General features: G+C 40.8%; 10 protein-coding genes and 1 non-coding gene across 11 annotated transcripts, besides 1 other annotated feature; 4 read left to right on the forward strand and 7 right to left on the reverse strand.

Moving 5' to 3' along the window:
- Nucleotides 1-157: 157 nt before the first annotated feature.
- MTC3 (Mtc3p) lies at nucleotides 158-529 on the forward strand (the record flags this gene model as incomplete). The annotated part of the gene is made up of 1 exon (XM_018364925.1): nucleotides 158-529. The coding sequence occupies one exon, from the start codon at nucleotides 158-160 to the stop codon at nucleotides 527-529; it is 372 nt and encodes a 123-aa protein (XP_018222025.1).
- A 105-nt stretch (nucleotides 530-634) lies between these two features.
- On the reverse strand, nucleotides 635-708 carry DI49_1754. Its single transcript has one exon. It is a non-coding gene; the product is annotated as a tRNA-Val (tRNA).
- A 1,173-nt stretch (nucleotides 709-1,881) lies between these two features.
- Nucleotides 1,882-2,436: a mobile genetic element.
- A 1,187-nt stretch (nucleotides 2,437-3,623) lies between these two features.
- On the reverse strand, nucleotides 3,624-4,187 carry DI49_1755 (uncharacterized protein; the record flags this gene model as incomplete). The annotated part of the gene is made up of 1 exon (XM_018364926.1): nucleotides 3,624-4,187. The coding sequence occupies one exon, from the start codon at nucleotides 4,185-4,187 to the stop codon at nucleotides 3,624-3,626; it is 564 nt and encodes a 187-aa protein (XP_018222026.1).
- A 1,484-nt stretch (nucleotides 4,188-5,671) lies between these two features.
- On the forward strand, nucleotides 5,672-6,052 carry DI49_1756 (SRP1/TIP1 family protein; the record flags this gene model as incomplete). Its single annotated transcript, XM_018364927.1, has 1 exon — nucleotides 5,672-6,052. One exon carries the CDS (start codon nucleotides 5,672-5,674, stop codon nucleotides 6,050-6,052), a length of 381 nt encoding a protein of 126 aa, XP_018222027.1.
- Nucleotides 6,053-6,606: 554 nt separating this feature from the next.
- On the forward strand, nucleotides 6,607-7,620 carry VRG4 (GDP-mannose transporter; the record flags this gene model as incomplete). The annotated part of the gene is made up of 1 exon (XM_018364928.1): nucleotides 6,607-7,620. One exon carries the CDS (start codon nucleotides 6,607-6,609, stop codon nucleotides 7,618-7,620), a length of 1,014 nt encoding a protein of 337 aa, XP_018222028.1.
- Nucleotides 7,621-7,725: 105 nt separating this feature from the next.
- On the reverse strand, nucleotides 7,726-8,568 carry SDT1 (nucleotidase; the record flags this gene model as incomplete). Its single annotated transcript, XM_018364929.1, has 1 exon — nucleotides 7,726-8,568. One exon carries the CDS (start codon nucleotides 8,566-8,568, stop codon nucleotides 7,726-7,728), a length of 843 nt encoding a protein of 280 aa, XP_018222029.1.
- Nucleotides 8,569-8,747: 179 nt separating this feature from the next.
- On the reverse strand, nucleotides 8,748-10,007 carry COG1 (Golgi transport complex subunit COG1; the record flags this gene model as incomplete). The annotated part of the gene is made up of 1 exon (XM_018364930.1): nucleotides 8,748-10,007. One exon carries the CDS (start codon nucleotides 10,005-10,007, stop codon nucleotides 8,748-8,750), a length of 1,260 nt encoding a protein of 419 aa, XP_018222030.1.
- A 309-nt stretch (nucleotides 10,008-10,316) lies between these two features.
- EDC1 (Edc1p) lies at nucleotides 10,317-10,895 on the reverse strand (the record flags this gene model as incomplete). Its single annotated transcript, XM_018364931.1, has 1 exon — nucleotides 10,317-10,895. One exon carries the CDS (start codon nucleotides 10,893-10,895, stop codon nucleotides 10,317-10,319), a length of 579 nt encoding a protein of 192 aa, XP_018222031.1.
- Nucleotides 10,896-11,126: 231 nt separating this feature from the next.
- NIF3 (uncharacterized protein) lies at nucleotides 11,127-11,993 on the reverse strand (the record flags this gene model as incomplete). Its single annotated transcript, XM_018364932.1, has 1 exon — nucleotides 11,127-11,993. The coding sequence occupies one exon, from the start codon at nucleotides 11,991-11,993 to the stop codon at nucleotides 11,127-11,129; it is 867 nt and encodes a 288-aa protein (XP_018222032.1).
- A 530-nt stretch (nucleotides 11,994-12,523) lies between these two features.
- MDM34 (ERMES complex subunit MDM34) lies at nucleotides 12,524-13,915 on the reverse strand (the record flags this gene model as incomplete). Its single annotated transcript, XM_018364933.1, has 1 exon — nucleotides 12,524-13,915. One exon carries the CDS (start codon nucleotides 13,913-13,915, stop codon nucleotides 12,524-12,526), a length of 1,392 nt encoding a protein of 463 aa, XP_018222033.1.
- Nucleotides 13,916-14,541: 626 nt separating this feature from the next.
- Nucleotides 14,542-17,007, forward strand: KIP3 (tubulin-dependent ATPase KIP3; the record flags this gene model as incomplete). Its single annotated transcript, XM_018364934.1, has 1 exon — nucleotides 14,542-17,007. One exon carries the CDS (start codon nucleotides 14,542-14,544, stop codon nucleotides 17,005-17,007), a length of 2,466 nt encoding a protein of 821 aa, XP_018222034.1.
- Nucleotides 17,008-17,633: the final 626 nt, after the last annotated feature.

Consider the following 17,633-nt stretch of genomic DNA (forward strand, 5'->3'; position numbering starts at 1 on the left):
TACCTGCTTACCATGTACCTATGTATATGTTCTTTAATCATCTCTCTTCGAAAAGTATTCTGAAATTTGATGTTTCGCGCCATAGAAAAGAAAGTAGAATTCATTCATATAAATGATTAACACAATTGACAACGTATAGAAGAGACAAAAGCGGAAGATGATAAGGCAAAGTGTTGTGCGGTTAGCAGGGAAGAGATCTCTGGGCACGTATCAACCACCGGTAGTGGAAATCACGAACATCAAGAATTCATGGCCCACTTTACGGCCTGAAGTTAGGGATGAAATCAGAGAGTATGTACGATGGAGAATGGAAGAAGATTGGAGGCACCTACCGCTAGAGGAGATCAAAGCCGCATATTTCTTATCTTATGGTCCCTGTGGTGGTAGATCCAAGGGCAACCAATGGAATGTAGGGTACACTGGAATGCGAATGGCGTTTAATCTTGTTTTGTTCGGTGGTGCAGCCACTGCGTTTTATAACTGGAAGCAAGACAAAAAACTGGAAGAACGTCTGAACGGACTTGTATAAATTTGCAAGGAGCAAGTGGTGTATATGTGCGTGTATAGAATATACTTTATTCATCAACTGCTCACTTATGTATTAATGAAATCGGTTTCACCAGTTTCAAAAAAATGATTTCGCCCAGGATCGAACTGGGGACGTTCTGCGTGTTAAGCAGATGCCATAACCGACTAGACCACGAAACCAACTTATTAGTGATAGAGTTCCAGTTTCAACCTACCATATAAACTTTACACTTTCCAGGAAGTACACCTCTTGGTATAAATTAGGAATAAGCACTTTTTTTTTTGGATTTAATACTTACTAGATCATCAACACTTGATGTTTTTAATAACCATTTAAATTGTATGATGATCTTTGGGATTCCATTATTTCTTAATGTTATAATATTACGTATATAGATTATACTAGAGATTCTCCTCATGGATTTAGGAATCCACAGAAAGGAATCAATAATTTTGCATAATATTATAAATGATTCTGTTCCTCTTTTTATATGTTGTCATTCATTGATCCTATTACAATATCAATCCTTGCGCTTCAGCTTCCATTAATTTCGACGACACTTTAAATCTTAACTTACTGGTCTTGTAATTTATGTCATCTTTTAACATCGTATATAATAGTAATAGATGGACAATAGTTGAATCTTGTTCCAACAGTTTTTGAGTTTTTTCACCTGTTATTCAAGTCTAGCGGCTACGGTATTCCGGACTGCATCAGCAGTTTGTGTACAAGTGCCAGGAACAGGAACCGAAATTGGTTATGTAGGCGGCTGTCCTTACAACATAACTTACCACAATAATACTCTCGATTTAGTAAAGCTAGAGACCTGTTTGGGCAATTACACAGTAGCAAACTTAACTCTGTACTCTGTCCCTGTGTAACAATTCGTCCTGTCATACTCAGAGACCGACCCACGTGTGATAACTGATTCCCACCACTGGACCGACTGTTTAAGGGAACAAGACGTGTCTACATCACTGTGGGTTGCCTAAAATATGGATGGATTTGACGATATAACAGTAGTTGCCACTGAGAGCGACACTAAGATATTCAATTGGATCAGCAAGCGTTACGGTCCATTCAGCGATCATAAGCGCGGTTATAGCGGTGGTGAATACGAGCTGTTCGCCAAGAGAGGTTACAGTTATGGTGACCGGGCCTTGACTGGATCGTACTTGCTCTCAGAATGTTACACTGTATCTACTAATTCGCTCAAAGAGTGGGTCAGGCTCAAACTACTTGGGCTGCAAAAGCAATATATAAAGTTGTAAGATATATTTATTGAATAAAATTAAAACAAGAGTGCAATAACATACATATAAATACGATAGGTGTAGAAACCTATAGAAAACATGGCAACCCCAGTGAGTGATGAGACAAGATATGTTACTGACGACAACAATTTCACGTAGGCTCAATCAAAAGTCAAAATTCAGGATATTACTAATGAACCTCAAGAATTAAGTATTAACACTTCTTTTGAAGACAAACAGAAGAAAAAAGCTCAAAATGATTTGGAACTTTATAAAATGTCCATAGACAATTTAAACGATAAAAGTAATGGAAGTGCAGGCAAGGCTGAACAGGAAAAAGACATTCCAGAAATCGACCAGTTGATGGAAATCGATGAAAAGATTGATAAAGTTAATAATTAAATTCTTAGTTTAGGAAAAAGGTTAGTATCAATAAATTTCGATGAAATACAACATACCTTACATGAAAGATAATAATGCCACTGGAACATATTACTTATTCGATGCACTTACCTCAAAAATAGGAAATATTACCCGAAGGGTTGAATATCTTTTAAGCATAAGATGAACAAAGTTGGAGAGATTCCTGTCTTTTTGAACAGCTTTCAACAATTCATTAAAAAGTATGAATTCGATAAAACTTTTGATCAACCAAAAAAAAAAAAAATGAAAAATGAGAATAACAATTGGTTTTCTACTGGCACTAGCCAACATTTTTTCGTCTGCATTATGCTCGTACATACTTGCCAGTGGAAATACCAGGCCCTATGGAGAGAGATAACACAACTTCTACAGATGTGCTCAATCTGGTAAGGTGTCTAGGTGTTAGTAGGTTCTCTAAGAATACTACTATTGCCACGGATAACAATCAAGCTCTAATAATATTCAACGTTCGGGTACTTGTAACGATACATGGCTAGAATAAGCTGCAACTTGATGCTATATCAGATACGGGCATGACCTGTTCTTCGTAACAATGTATTATGAAAGCTTACCTTAAGATGTATCCTATGTTGATACTTTGTATGGCATGGCGACGCAAATTTCGATATCCGAAATATTCGGGCGTGATGATATCAATCTAAGAACGCGCAACGTAACGGCCGCTTCAATGTCAAGAGGGAAGTATGCAGAATAAAAGAAAAGAGAAAGAGAAGAAGGAGAGGAAACGCAAGAAATATACTATTTTATCTTGGAAAACAAGGCCATGAACATTAAAACTCATGTAAAAGATGGAATTATTCATGTAAAAATGGATGACTCAAGTGATCATCCTGAATATGATTCTAGAATCAATGCAATACTAATTATCAATAGGAGATGAAGTTGAAGACCTGCTAACTGATAAATTAGCCATGGTTTGATATGAAAGAAAATGATTTATGCTAGCCAATTGTGCCGTCGCATTTGATCGAAAGCCACAGTACGTATTGCTTGTAACCGTCAAACTATCTACTGCAAAAGTAATACTAACATAGTATTGCAACTCAAAATAAAGTTTATACGCTACATCAGATTAACATATCAGCTTGTGGGCTTATTATGTAATCTTTCACTAAGTTTGGAGCTGTATCTACATATGTATCTAATGCGGTTTTCAGGTTTTTGTAGCTCGTGAAAATGATGGCCTTTAGTTCCTTGAGTACTGATAACTTTGAATATCACGTGAATCTGGTTGTAGAAGGTCTTTTTCTCGCAAAAAGATGAGCGCACAGCTCATAGTCCTTGTAATATTGATTACTTCGATCCATACAGAGAGGTTAACACCACCCTGGCGCGCAGGGAGGGTAGTAATTTTTATTTTCTTTATTATTCTCGTTATAATGTGACACGCAGGACCGTCACGTAGAATCATGGTCGCTTATGAACCAGCCATAAATAAAGGATGAGTAATTTTCGAGGTCAGCCTCATCTGCTTTGATGATATCAGGTGGTATCTCGCAAGTTTTTCTAGTAGTGCAAATTTCTATTCTGTAGTGGGTGTGGCCTATGGTTTTGTACACCGCCCCACAGGAGTGGAATTTGAACCACGCGTACTCTAACACTGACGTTATAACTTGGGCCATTATCCCGATTGACCTCTTTGCCAGCTCGGCCCTATCACTCTTATTCGCTTCGGTATTTTGTATAAAGCTAGACACGTTCGTAGCTGGGTTGTGATACTGATACGCCTCTAATGCTGTATCTATGTAGTCCATGTTAACCTGGCTGTCGTCATAAAGGTATCTGGGAGTACCGTTCGGATGGTTAATGTCTTGCAATTTCCCATAGACGGGTGTCACTGGGAATCGAGTTAGTTTAGACAATTCGCTAGCATTAGTGTATATATAAGCACCATTGCTGTCTATAAACTCAGCTTGTGCGAAAATGATGAGCAAAGATGTAAGAGAACAGAGCTCGAGCATTTTTCTCTCTTTTAATTTTGCGTGGGGTTCTTGTTTTCAATACAAAGGCGCTTAAATTCAATAAGCCTCTAAACGTCACAGTAGCAATGACAGAGCTCTTATAGCGTTCACAGTATTGACAATAGCTGGCTACTCGAGGACTGTCATTCCCGTTCCTTTGGCATTGGATAATTACATAAGGCAAAAAGACAAGTTATTATCTATATTTAGGTACAAATAAGGTACTTTATTCAAAATCTCAATTTGAGATCAACTGGGTTACAACTTCTAGCTATCATTTTATTTTGTGGGGTCCATTTCAAAGAGGGCAGCACCAGTTGATGTATGGTTCTTCATCGTTGTCTCAGTGGTGCTTTCGCACCGTTCAATGAGTGATGGTTGGGCATAGGATAAATCCTCATTCCAATAGAACGAACTGCTGTCGTTCCGCAAATCCATCAAATGCGGATTTTCCAGCACTCTTTTCGTTATCTAGCGATTACGAGCTACGGGTTGAAACAAGACGTAAAAGGGCAATTTTTAAAGAGTCTGCCGTGTGTGTGTGTGTGTGTGTGTTGACGCCTATTGCAATACTCTCGTCGTAGAGGGGAAATACAGCTCCTAGGCGTCTAAGGCTTCTCCCCATGCAAAGCCTCAACACTGGCCTTCAATGTTCTTTTACTGACATCGCAAGCTCAGCCGCGCTGAGCTCGTAGACGTTTCTGTATTGGGAAATCACCCTCAGAGTTACAACAAAGAGATCCCGTAACTCAATTATGAACGCTACCCGCTCAATATCCCGCACGACGTACGTAGGGCATTTAAACTAGCCTAACTCCAGGGTTAGCGGTTTTGAGACAAGAAGCTCGTAAGATCTTGCGCGCACTCAAGCATCGACAGCTCTTATTCTTCGTATGGTGTAGCTACAATGTACAAGTGCCATTTCTGTGTGCAGAACCCTAAAGAATACGACTCATAAAACACATAATGGCGCTTGCGGGTTGCCAACACTCACGGCAGGAGGAATTCCGGTTTTCCTTCTGGCGCCGTTTAGTGCATGGTGGGCAAGGCTATGCCTACGGTCCCTGAACGAGGGTCCAAACCCAGATTTGCTTTAGCCTCTTTGAGAGGCCAAAAATGGCAGCGTTACAGAAGGCACGTAAAAGGGTTCCTTCAAGATGCCTTCTCAGTAATCAGCACTCTTGAATTCTTGCATTGTGCGCATTGGCTTGACATACGAAAGTGTAATGAACAATACACAGCACTCCTTCATATACGAAATCTATTAAAGGTGAATCGTTCAAGAACAAAACCCCCCCCCACAGCGATGAGCAGTGTGGGATGTTGAATAGAGCTTTGGTAACACAATCGGACACTAGATGGCCAAAACAGACATATAAATAGGGCAGTTCGATCAGCTATCTTTGGGAGTATACCTTCATTCTTTTTCTTTCCCATAAAGCAAAAATCATCACTAAACAATCACTCAAAAACAAACAAACACAATGGTCAAATTAACTTCAATCGCTGCAGGTGTCGCTGCTATCGCTGCCGGTGTCGCTGCTGCCCCAGCAACTACCACTCTAGCTCCATCCGACAAAAGAGTCAACTTGGTTGAGTTGGGTATCTACGTTTCTGATATCAGAGCCCATTTGGCCCAATACTATTTGTTCCAAGCCGCTCATCCAACTGAAACATACCCAGTTGAAGTTGCTCAAGCTGTTTTCAACTACGGTGATTTCACCACTATGTTAACTGGTATCGAACCTGCCCAAGTTACCAGAATGATTACTGGTGTCCCATGGTACTCCACCAGATTGAGACCTGCTATCTCCAAGGCCCTCTCCAAGGACGGTATCTACACCGCCGTCCCAACCAAGAAATGAGTACATTGGTCCTAAGATAGAATCCTATAAACAAATTTAAAAACGTTTACAAAGCTAAAAAAACAAAAACAACAAAACAAAATTGATGGTTCAATGTCATCACTTGTCCACATTTTGAAAAAAACATAATAATACGAGGTTGATGGTATAAATAGCTAGATGCGTATATATTTATATATGTATATTATTAATATTATAAATTTCTTATTATCAACTATCTTTTTTCTTTATAGTTAGCCGCCTACCTGCCCAAATATCGCCTTTCACGAAATAGAAAACGCGTTAAAGAAAAAAAAGTATCACTGTTAACGACAAAAAGAAAACGCGTCCGAGAATGAATTTACCCTCCTTGAAACTTTTCTTTTTGCCGACAAAAAAACTGAAAGGAAAATGAAATTTCGCGATCAGAACACAGCATACAGAAAAGAAAGTATATATATAACGCTGCCAAGCTTATTTTTGTTTATATTGAGTTTTGAGGTTTCTTTTCAGCAATCGGAACATACAAAGCAAAGAAACTCAAAGCGCCTTCCACAACAGTACCTTCTGCCCGAATGTCTGATTTGAAAACTGGTCATGCTGGCCATAACCCATTGGCTTCAGTAGCTAATTCCGGCCCAATCTCCATTTTATCCTATTGTGGTTCGTCCATTTTGATGACCGTCACTAACAAATTCGTGGTCAACTTAAAAGACTTCAACCTGAACTTTGTTATGTTGTTTGTGCAATCTTTGGTTTGCACGTTGACCTTGATGATCCTACGTGTATTAGGGTATGCCAAGTTCCGTTCATTCAACAAAACAGACGCTAAAAATTGGCTTCCTATCTCCTTTTTGTTGGTCTTGATGATCTACACTTCCTCTAAGGCTTTGCAATACTTGGCCGTCCCCATTTACACCATTTTCAAGAATTTGACTATTATCTTGATTGCTTACGGTGAAGTCTTATTTTTTGGTGGCTCCGTCACCTCAATGGAATTATCCTCATTTTTGTTGATGGTTTTATCATCCATTGTCGCTACCTGGGGTGACCAACAAGCTGTGGCTGCCAAGGCTGCTTCATTGACTGATGGAACTCTTGGTGCTGTTGCCGCTTTCAACCCGGGTTATTTCTGGATGTTCACCAATTGTATCTCTTCTGCATTATTTGTTCTTATAATGAGAAAGAGAATTAAATTGACCAACTTCAAAGATTTCGACACCATGTTTTATAACAACGTCTTGGCTTTACCCATCCTACTATTATTTTCGTTCTGTGTGGAAGATTGGTCTTCTGCTAATTTGACCAACAGTCTAACTAACGAATCGGTAACTGCGATGATCATCAGTGGTGTAGCCTCCGTCGGGATCTCTTACTGTTCTGGTTGGTGTGTTCGTGTGACTTCATCCACTACCTACTCTATGGTCGGTGCTTTGAACAAGTTGCCAATTGCTTTATCTGGTTTGATTTTCTTTGATGCTCCAAGAAATTTCCTATCCATTTTCTCCATCTTCCTAGGTTTCTTATCAGGTATTATTTATGCTGTTGCTAAACAAAAGAAACAACAAGCCCAACCATTACGTAAATGAGGAATGTAAAAGCGGGGAGCCTTTCCTTGTTCTAATTTATTTCATTTTATAGAGGCATATTGATGCTCAAAGAATCTATATAAGTATATTTGAAATTGATATATCTTAAAATAGGTCGGGTACAACATCCGGTAACTCCAATATATTCTTAATGACTATGGCGCCTTCTGGTGTTTGTCCTAGAATTTCATTAACTTCATTTTCCACTAAATGTACGCATTGTTTCATTCCCAATTTAATGCCGGTCTCGATGTTTTTCCCACTATCATCGATAAACCAAGAATTCTCGTAATTCGTCAACCCACTTTCTTTCATGGCCTTTTCAAACGCCTTAATATGGGGCTTACAGACTAACGTATCCGTCCTAGAATAATCACAATATGTTAATCCGTCAAATAGATCCGCTATACCCAGTAATCTCACACATCTTAGAGCATGGTTTTTATATGCATTGGTGAAAAGCCACATTTTATCAATTTTGCCGGATTGCCTTAACCTCAATAACATGTTTCTCAAAGGTATGTCAGGTTCCAAAATATCTTGTAAGGGTAAAGAATCGTCCACAAGACGGTTGTATTCCAGTGCGTTCACTTTATGGAACATCACAAGTCCTCTGATGGCAAGACCGTATTGCTTGTAGTAGGTGTTGTTCAATACTTGAGCGTCTTCAGGGGCTAGCTTCAAATGTGTTTGGAAGAATCTCACTATAGACTGTTGCATGAGATCATGGATTCTGGTAGATGATTTATAAAGGCAGTTATCAATATCAAAGAAAAACACCTTTGAGTCCGGGTCTTGCAATGTGGCAGAATTGTCTTGGTCAACGGAGAATGTTGCTTTTGAACCCGGATGGGTTAAAGAATCGAGATGTGCCTTATTTTTGGCAATTTGTTCGTTCACTTCATTTTGGTACGTGGCCAAATCTGAATTAGTATATTCAACAGTCATATATCTTATTTACGTCTAAGGCTCTCGCGATAGAAAAGAAAGAACCAATTTAGAAGAAAATATACTATGGACATGACTGTTTGCTTGTAAATGTACACATACATATATAAACTATTATATCATAATCATTTATCATTACCACTAATAGTTTTACGAGGCGGGTACCCTTCCTCGTGCCATTATCGCGTTAATTGATTAATTTGGCCAGTGACTAATCGTAGGAGGTTTTGGTTGTTGTAGTGAGTCATAAAATCATCCACAATAGTTGCTGGTCTGGCTAACGACGACGACGGTAAAGAGGCCTCGATTTGTGTTTTAAAATCTTGTAGCTGGGTAATTAGTTTCGTTCTCAGCTCTACCAATGTTTCCTGCGGACATTTATACGTTTCTAGATTTTGCAGAATTTCAATTGTAGGCTGCACAGTTTCGTAAATCTCCAATGTCTCGTCATTAGTTAGGCCCTTTGAGTAAGATATTGCTGTTTCGATGTATTGTTTCAGCGTAGCCTCATCAAGCGCAGATTCAATGTTATCATCATGGTCTTTATTGTCATCGTGAAATATATCCAGTCTACGGTAAGAATCCGATTCCTTGAACTTAGCTATTAGGGTAGACAGCGTACCTAAATGCGTATTGATCTCCTTCACCGTTCTGCGAATTAGATGATCTTTAAAGATGGATGAATTTACAAATCCTGTGACAATTGGATCGTTATTCTGTTCATTGGAATAGTAATACTGATGTTTCTTATTCTTAGCCCCGGAATTCAACAAAGCTTGGACATTTTCGTTAAATAGAGTTTCAAATAATGACTCGTTGAATGCAGAGAGTATGTCGGCATCCCACTTTGAAGTGAAGTCGGTGTTTAGTAGATTATAAAGTTTTACCCACTGTAATAGAGTAAAATTCAATGTCTCCATAGAGTCCACCAAGAATTTTTGTAACTGGTAGCATTTGTTCTTGATCAAAGTTTCAAATGTAGCGGGAACTGATGTTAGGGATAATTCATGAAAATTCAACAATAAATCGTCGAATATGCGAGAAGGTGTGGTGGAGGTAGAGATACGGTTGCAAAAATTGCTAATTGAAATGGTCCAATTTGAAATTACCAGTATGTTTTGAGGTACAATGGAGGCTGTATCTTCGGTACCAACAGGCGTTATATGAGTTGTGGTCTGATGGTGCGGTAGTGGAGGTAATTTGTTCAATTGAAATTTCTCATCATTGAAGCACAGAGACTTGAAATCTTGGTCGATCGACTTCAAGTCAAGGGATAAGTCATTGACAGCATCGGTCAAGTTTAAAATTTTGTTGTAGTTCTTTAATAAATTCTTCTGGAAAATTTCATTTGTTTTAACTAAATCGCTTTGTAACTCCAGCTGGTAATCCTTAATCTGCGCAATATGACAGTCACGAAACAACGGTACTACTTCGTCCATTTCCTGTATTCCTGCGGCTGGTCCCGTCTCCCCTTTACTTCGGCAAGATGAGCTGTACGTGTGTCTTATTTACTATTCACTACTGTTGTCATTTTTCTTTTTCAGCATAATGATAAACAATACTGAGAAAATGAAAAAAAAAAACAGCTCAAAAAACCGTTTTGGATAACCAGATCCAAAACGAACATACGCATTTCGTACAACCGGTATATAGGTATATATTGAGTGAAATATGCATCATTTCTTTATTAAAAAAAAAAAAAAAAAGAAAAAGAAAAAAGAATCAAAAAAAGTCCCTACAAGAGATTATCATAAGAAGCTTGGTTTGGGCAAGCTTTTGGCTTCCCTTGGGCCGTTGGTGGCAAAAGTGGAGCCGGCATATGAGTGGCTGAATTTCTTTGCACTGCCGCTGCAATTCATTGGTATTATCCCCTGAGGGCGATGCGGGGTTTGGATTGGGTTCAGAAGCATGTTCTTCAAATTCTGGCTGAGCAAACGGGTCTCGTCCCCGTTGTTCTGTCGTGGACCATCAGTGTTGTACTGTCTGTTCTTCTTACCAAGAGAAGAGGTTGAAGAAGGTGAGGAAGAGGAAGAGGAAGAGGAAGAGGAGGAGGAGGAAGAGGAAGAGGAAGGGAAGGAGGATGTGTGTTTCTTCGGGCGAGATGACGGCTTCTTGTTGGAAGAATGGCCGAAGTTGGGCTTTTCACCGTTGGGTAGGGTCTGAGGAGGAGGTATATCTGTAGGGAAACTGTTATTGTTGATGTTCTTAGCAGTATTTTCACCCGCACGACTCTTTCTGGATTTATGTTTGATAAGATTGTTTGTCTTGTTTTTGCCAGCCGATGGCAACAGCCTGGAGCTGTTGAAATACATGGTATCCGTCGACATCTCTTAACGTATTTTTGTGCGAGTAGTCTGAGTATGCTGAGTGCAGTAGTCTTGTTTTGTGCTGAACCTTCTTCTTTTGACAGTGTATGTTTTAATCCATGTCTGCTCTGTTCTTGATGATCGTTGTTTCTTCCCCCCCGATACACATTGTCATTACGCACGAGTGAGGGTAGTTGCTCACAGTACTACAGTAATAGAGATGGCTAGATAATAACTATGTGGTTATATAAGTTATACAACAGTCAAGGGGTCATGGTCGTGCTCGCTGACGACCACATTGTGGCCGTCATCCTGCAGCAATCCCTGCATGACGTCTTGTAGGAATCCACGCTCAGTGTTGGAGTGGTTGCAGACAATAACGGTTTTGCCCATTTCTTTCAACTTCAGCACTTCGTGGTGAGACATCTCACCTGTGTAGTAGAGATCCACGTCCTCCCTCAGTTCCTTGAACACACCAGAACCGCTCCCGGCGCAAACGGCAGCTTTCTTGATCATAATACGGCCCCATGCGGAGGGCGTGGCAGCAGATGCCACTTGTACGTAAGGAATCCGCAAGGCACGTTTGACATTCTCGATGACCTGCTTCAACGAAACATCTTTATTGAACTCTACGAATCTACCGTAGCCGACCAAGTCGTCGTTTTCGCCGCTTACGGTTTCCAAGGCATAAGACTTGGAGACGTCCTCTCCGCCGTTTAGACCCTTGACTAACCAGTCATTAACACCACCACGGGCTGCATCGACAGCGGTGTGAGGACAGTATACGGATATACCGTTTTGAATCAGCTTGATGGCAGTTTCGTGCTGTGGATTTGTAAGTGGGTTCAGCCTGTTCCAACTGGGGAAAATGAAGGGGTGATAGGCAATGATCACGTTGCAGTCAGTATCCATAGCTTCTTGGGCCACTGACTTGGTAAGGTCCACAGTCAGGAGGATCTTCGCCTTGGAGTTTGCATTGGCACCGGTGGCTTGTGCAGTAGAACAGTCGATGAGAAGACCGGTGTTATCCCAGCTCTTGTCTGCGTACTTTTGAGGATAGAACTTGGTGATGCTACGCACGACCTTATCCAATTGGGCTCTAGTAATGGCTCTGCTCATTGTGGTTTGGTTACTTTTATGACTCTTCTTTTAACAGTGTGGTGAAATAGCTTTTTCGGTGTTTATATGTAATAATTAAACTCTTGAAAAGACGAAATGATTGACAAATTTGCAAAACCGCACTCGTTAATATAGCAGAACAAGAAAGCAAAACGCGCTAATTGTACTATACCATGTCCGTTACTGAACAGGGGCTCCGTGAGAGGATCGAGTCAGCCATACCTGGAGTCTACCACATCATCGTGACGGATCTTTCGTACGGTTGTGGTCAATCGTTTGATATTGTGGTGGTCAGCAATTTCTTCCTAGGGAAGAACAAGCTAATGAGAAGCCGTGCGGTGAACAAGGCTGTTGAAGAGGAGCTGCAGCAGATCCATGCGTTTAGCTGCAAGTGCTACACGGAGGACGAATGGTCCAAGATCGTCGTTTGAAAGCGACTGAGCAAACTGTTCTAGCATGAAGTTTCTTTACGTTATTTACATAGGAGGTTATGTATTGTTGCTGTTATGTACTTGCGTATGTACTTTGTTTTAATCATATGGCGGGGGACTTTCCTCCATGCCCCATTTCGAGTTATTTCGCGAATCTTGCGAATTCAACCCTACGAAGTAAAATGGCTTCTTCTTCTTACATGGTTCTTTTTTGGTGTCGGAACTCAGCGATATCTTTTCTGGTATGACATACTTATCCCTTATCGATACTGTGGTTTTAAAGTATGGCGGAACTTGTTCTGCAACCACGGGTACCGGCGTTGAAGCTGGAGTGGGGGTTACTGTTTCGATGGTGGCCGTACTGTCGCCGACATCTCGGTCTTCTTGTGTCAATGGTTGTGGGTTTGGRGGCGACCGCGTCTTCTTGCACTTGATCTTTCTTCTTCTTGGTTTGGTGTTGTCGTCGTTGCTGTTGCTCCGGTCAAAAAGTCGGGACTGGATCTTTGTTATCGTGGGCAAGTCATACTTGCCAGAATCTAGAACGGTCTTGGGTAGTAGATTGTGGGCACAGTAAAACGGCTTCACCAACTGTTTGGGCGACACATTCGATGCCTGGGGCGATGACGACGATGGCGAAGAGTAGTAGTTGTTTAGTGATGGCATCCTTGATATGAAGCGGTACAAGTTTTGTCTTTCCAGACACCCGGGTATGGCAGAAAGAGAATTCATCACCGTGGAATGCAGCGACAGAGTAGACCGTGACGAAACAATGCTAGAAAGACGTAGCATGTTTATTGGAGAGAGCTCTTGGAAATCCGACCCGTCCAAGATCACGCGCCTCGACATCGTGGTCTGCTGGTGATGGTGGTCCTTCTTACTGGGGACGGTGTTGGTCCCCTCGCCGTGACTGGTGAACCAATTCTGCGACGTATTAAAGATCAAGGAGGGCAGGACGTCCTTGAACACCACGTGCATGGACTCCTTAAGCCTTCTCTCTATAGTACTTTGCAGAATTTTGATCGAGCAGTCAAACTTGAAATCCAGGTCCACATCGTTGAACGAGATCCCGATGCCAGGGTTCTTGACAAAAATATTCGTGATGGCCTCCAGTTCGATGGCGCTGAACGTCATCGTTATAGGGATTGTGAACGACCCATTGTTGATCAGCCGCGGCGTGGTAAAGCTGGGAGTGTCCTGCTCGTTGATGAGCAAAAGATTCGACTCTATAACCGTCTGTATCTGCAACATTGCGTCTTTGCATGAGATTTTGCAGATTCCCTTGGCCAGTGACCGGGGCTGCGTAATGATGTCCAGGTCGAGAATCTCGAGCTGTGGTGTTGTGGGGAAGTTCACCTTCTGCACCGTTATCCCGCTTTTCAAAATATCCAGCTTCTTCTTTGATGGCGAGTTCAACGCTGTAGAAAGTTTCTCCTGTATTCGTTCGTTGAACGAGTTGTCGCCGAAGACCTCTTCGTTAAACCTGAATGACATGATGGCACTGTAGTTGCCTGCTTCTGATTGCTGTTGCTATTTGTATTTGATCAAGCCCCTTCTAACTCAACATGACTCTTCTAATTGGTCTACTATTCTGTTATTGCTTTTAAAGTCACTATTTAAGACCTAGCGAGTTCCTCTTATGACCTAAAGTTTAAAAAAAGCCCTAATAACATTATATAAAAACAGTTACCTTGACCTAGCTGAAAATCAAAAAAACCCTAAAAGTGGCGTTTTATTTTTTCCCCTTTGGTAGCCGTGTTTTTATTTTTATTTTTTGATTTGTTTATTATACGTGAATTATATGCACAGAGTTTAGTGAACTGTTGATGTAGTGTATTGCCGAATATAGACAGAAGGAGTATAGATTTGTGTGGTAGTTCGAGTTTTAGTTGTTCGGTACAGTGCCCTGACCCCACAGTAAACTTCATTTTTTAGTAAGCGCGTCGCAGATTGCTGCAGCTTAAAGTCTAGATCAGCACCTCGAACTTGTTGATTTTCTTTGTTTACGTTAACGATTTTCATATTCCTTATTGTAATCGTTCGGTTACAGTTCATTTGCATTTTTTTTCTTCTCACATTTAGTTCTTTCCATCAGTTGTGTTCAATTGGCACATTTTAAAATGGACGCGCCTGAAACAAGACAGTCTTCTATAGTGGTGGCCATACGAGTGAGGCCCTTCACTTCTACAGAAAAGACTAGGCTGGTTAACGATGCTGCTGGCACAGAGGCCTGTTTCCCCGGATTGGGTGATTCGTCGTTGATTCTGCCCATGAGCGCCAATTCCGATTCCGATATAGACATAGACGTTGATGAGGGCTCTACGAGGAGTAGGAGAAACAGCTCTCTGAGAAGGAAGGTCATTAGACCGGAGGGCATACGTAAGATTGTGGACTGTGTGGACGATCGGATGCTTATATTTGATCCGGCCGACAGAAATCCTCTGAATAAAGTGAGCGACCAGATCTTGAACTCGATGCGTTCAAGAGCCACGAAGCCCACCGCTTCTTCCAGCATCAACAGCAACAGCAACGCTACGAACAAATTTGCCTCGCAACGCCGAAGACATGGAGGTGAAATCAAGTTCGTGTTTGATAAACTATTCGATGAGAATTCTTCACAGACGCGAGTCTACAAAGAGACAACCAGTCCGCTTTTGGACTCTGTACTGGACGGATACAACAGTACTGTGTTTGCTTACGGTGCCACAGGCTGTGGTAAGACTTACACCGTAAGTGGCACCCCATCACAGCCGGGGATCATCTTCCTGGCTATGGAGGAATTATTCAATAAAATTGACGACTTGAAAGACGAAAAAAACTTCGAGATTTCAGTATCCTATTTGGAAATATACAATGAAAGAATAAGGGACCTTCTAAATCCAGAGACACCATCCAAAAGATTGATCATCAGAGAAGATACCCAGAACCATATAAAAGTGGCAAATTTGTCGTACCACAACCCTACCACAGTGGAAGACGTCATGAATTTAGTCGTCCAGGGGAATATAAACAGAACCACGTCCCCGACGGAGGCCAATGAAGTATCATCGAGGTCACATGCAGTGCTGCAAATTCACATAATGCAGACCAATAAACTAGTAGACTTGACCTCACAGCACACTTTTGCTACACTGTCAGTCATTGATCTTGCTGGAAGCGAGAGAGCCGCTGCCACCAGGAACCGTGGTTTAAGACTGCATGAGGGCGCCAACATTAATAGATCGCTGCTAGCATTGGGTAATTGTATTAACGCGTTATGCCTAAATGATGGCAGCAGAACTTGTCACATCCCATACAGAGATTCCAAGTTGACAAGACTACTGAAGTTTTCACTGGGCGGGAATTGTAAAACGGTGATGATCGTTTGCATATCACCCAGCAGTTCTCATTATGACGAAACGTTGAATACTTTGAAATATGCCAACCGCGCCAAAGAGATCAAGACAAAGATCATTCGAAACCAGCAGTCTCTGAGTAGACATGTGGGATCGTATTTGAAAATGATCACGGAACAAAAGAGACAAATTGAAGAGTTACGTGAACGTGAGGAGAAGATGATATCTTTGAAACTAACAAAATATAAATTAAACAAAGAGAAGATCCAATTAGCCATTAACGAATGCATCAATCGTGTCCAACAATCATATTCCACCGTGGAAACCTATCAAGTGGCAAAGATCCTTAAATCTTTGATACTCTGCAAAAGACGATTTTTACAAATGGTCAAGTTGGAAGTGGATAATTTAGTACTGCTATTTCAACAAGACGAGATAGTGGCGGCAGAAATGCAACCTGTGATAAGTAACTGCCAAATGATCAGCGAACAACTGTTTAACAAGATACATGAATTGGAAATAAAGTTTGACGAAACTAATGCATTAGATTCCGTGATTCAACAGGTACACTCCATTGACTTGAACAAGTTAAGAGAAATGGAAGACTGGGACGAGACCTACGACCTAGTGTATTTAGAGTCGTGTCTCAACCAAATATCAGAACTGCAAAGAAACGAAATCTTGATCAACTCATCTATAATGACAGAAAAACTAATATCGGATGCCGGATTGAATTGCAGATTTAAATTTCTATCAAAATGGTTAATGGACAGAACCCCAGATATCGAATTCATAATCCAAGACTTGGTGCATATCGATGAAGAGTTTGAACTGTTTGCTAAAAGTTTCATTGCCGATCCTAGCAATACCTTCACAAACACAAACGTAAACATAATAAATACAACGGCTGCTGAATTGGCTGTCCCCATGGAGACCCTTCAACAACAAAAGTTCCCCAACAAAAAAGTGAAATGGACAAGCCCCAGCCCTAGCCCTAGCCCTGTTCCCGAACAGCAATCGGAACAAAACCAAGAACCAGACCAAGACCACGACCAAGACCAAGACCAAGACCACGACCAAGACCACGACCAAAACGCAACTGCAGGTGAAGTGGACGTCAGCATGCAAGATACCACATTCACTGAGCAAAACCCCTCCGCTCAACTTCCTCCCACCACAGCTGTTCCGAGGAGGAAAATGCGTTCTTCCCTTCTCACACATCAAAGCTTACTAGCAACTGTTAAGAAATAACATACATACATACCGTACGTAAAACTGCCTAATAATACTTCTATTTTTACCGATATTACGCTCATTCTTTATTACGGTCGGGTTCCGGGTCACGGGGAAAATTTTTCTTTTAATTTCTTTTTGAATTTTTCTAGCACCAGAAAAGGTTCAAAGAGGATTTTGTTCATTAGTCATTAGACGCTTTGTTACATTTAGAGAGGGTTTGATAGAAGCTAAGCTCCACAAATCATTGATCTTTTAAGAAAAACGTACAAGGATCATATACCAGATTCTCGTTCTCGTTTTTTCTTCCTTTTTTTTTTCTCTAAAAGCCATTAACTGGGTTAATTTCTTCTATTGACCCAATTTAAAAGAAAACGTTTCTCAGGAGACTCTTCTAAACAAAGTTAACCTTTTTGTGTTGCAGCTGTTATTACAGAAACCGAAGCACCTAAGGAACAGCGTTTAAGCCTTCGAGTCGTTTTTTTATTAGCTTTCACCTTTTTTGTGTGTGTTTGTGTATATTTAGTAAGGTTATTTCATAGTATTCGAAAACACTTCGTTTCACTCATTGAAATTCAGCTTTATTAGCACCTAGCTGTTACACTACAAGAAACTTTTTTTTTCTTCAATATTATCAAGACAGT

This window comes from Saccharomyces eubayanus, chromosome VII (genome assembly GCF_001298625.1).
Source record: "Saccharomyces eubayanus strain FM1318 chromosome VII, whole genome shotgun sequence".
NCBI classification, from domain to species: Eukaryota; Fungi; Ascomycota; class Saccharomycetes; order Saccharomycetales; family Saccharomycetaceae; genus Saccharomyces; species Saccharomyces eubayanus.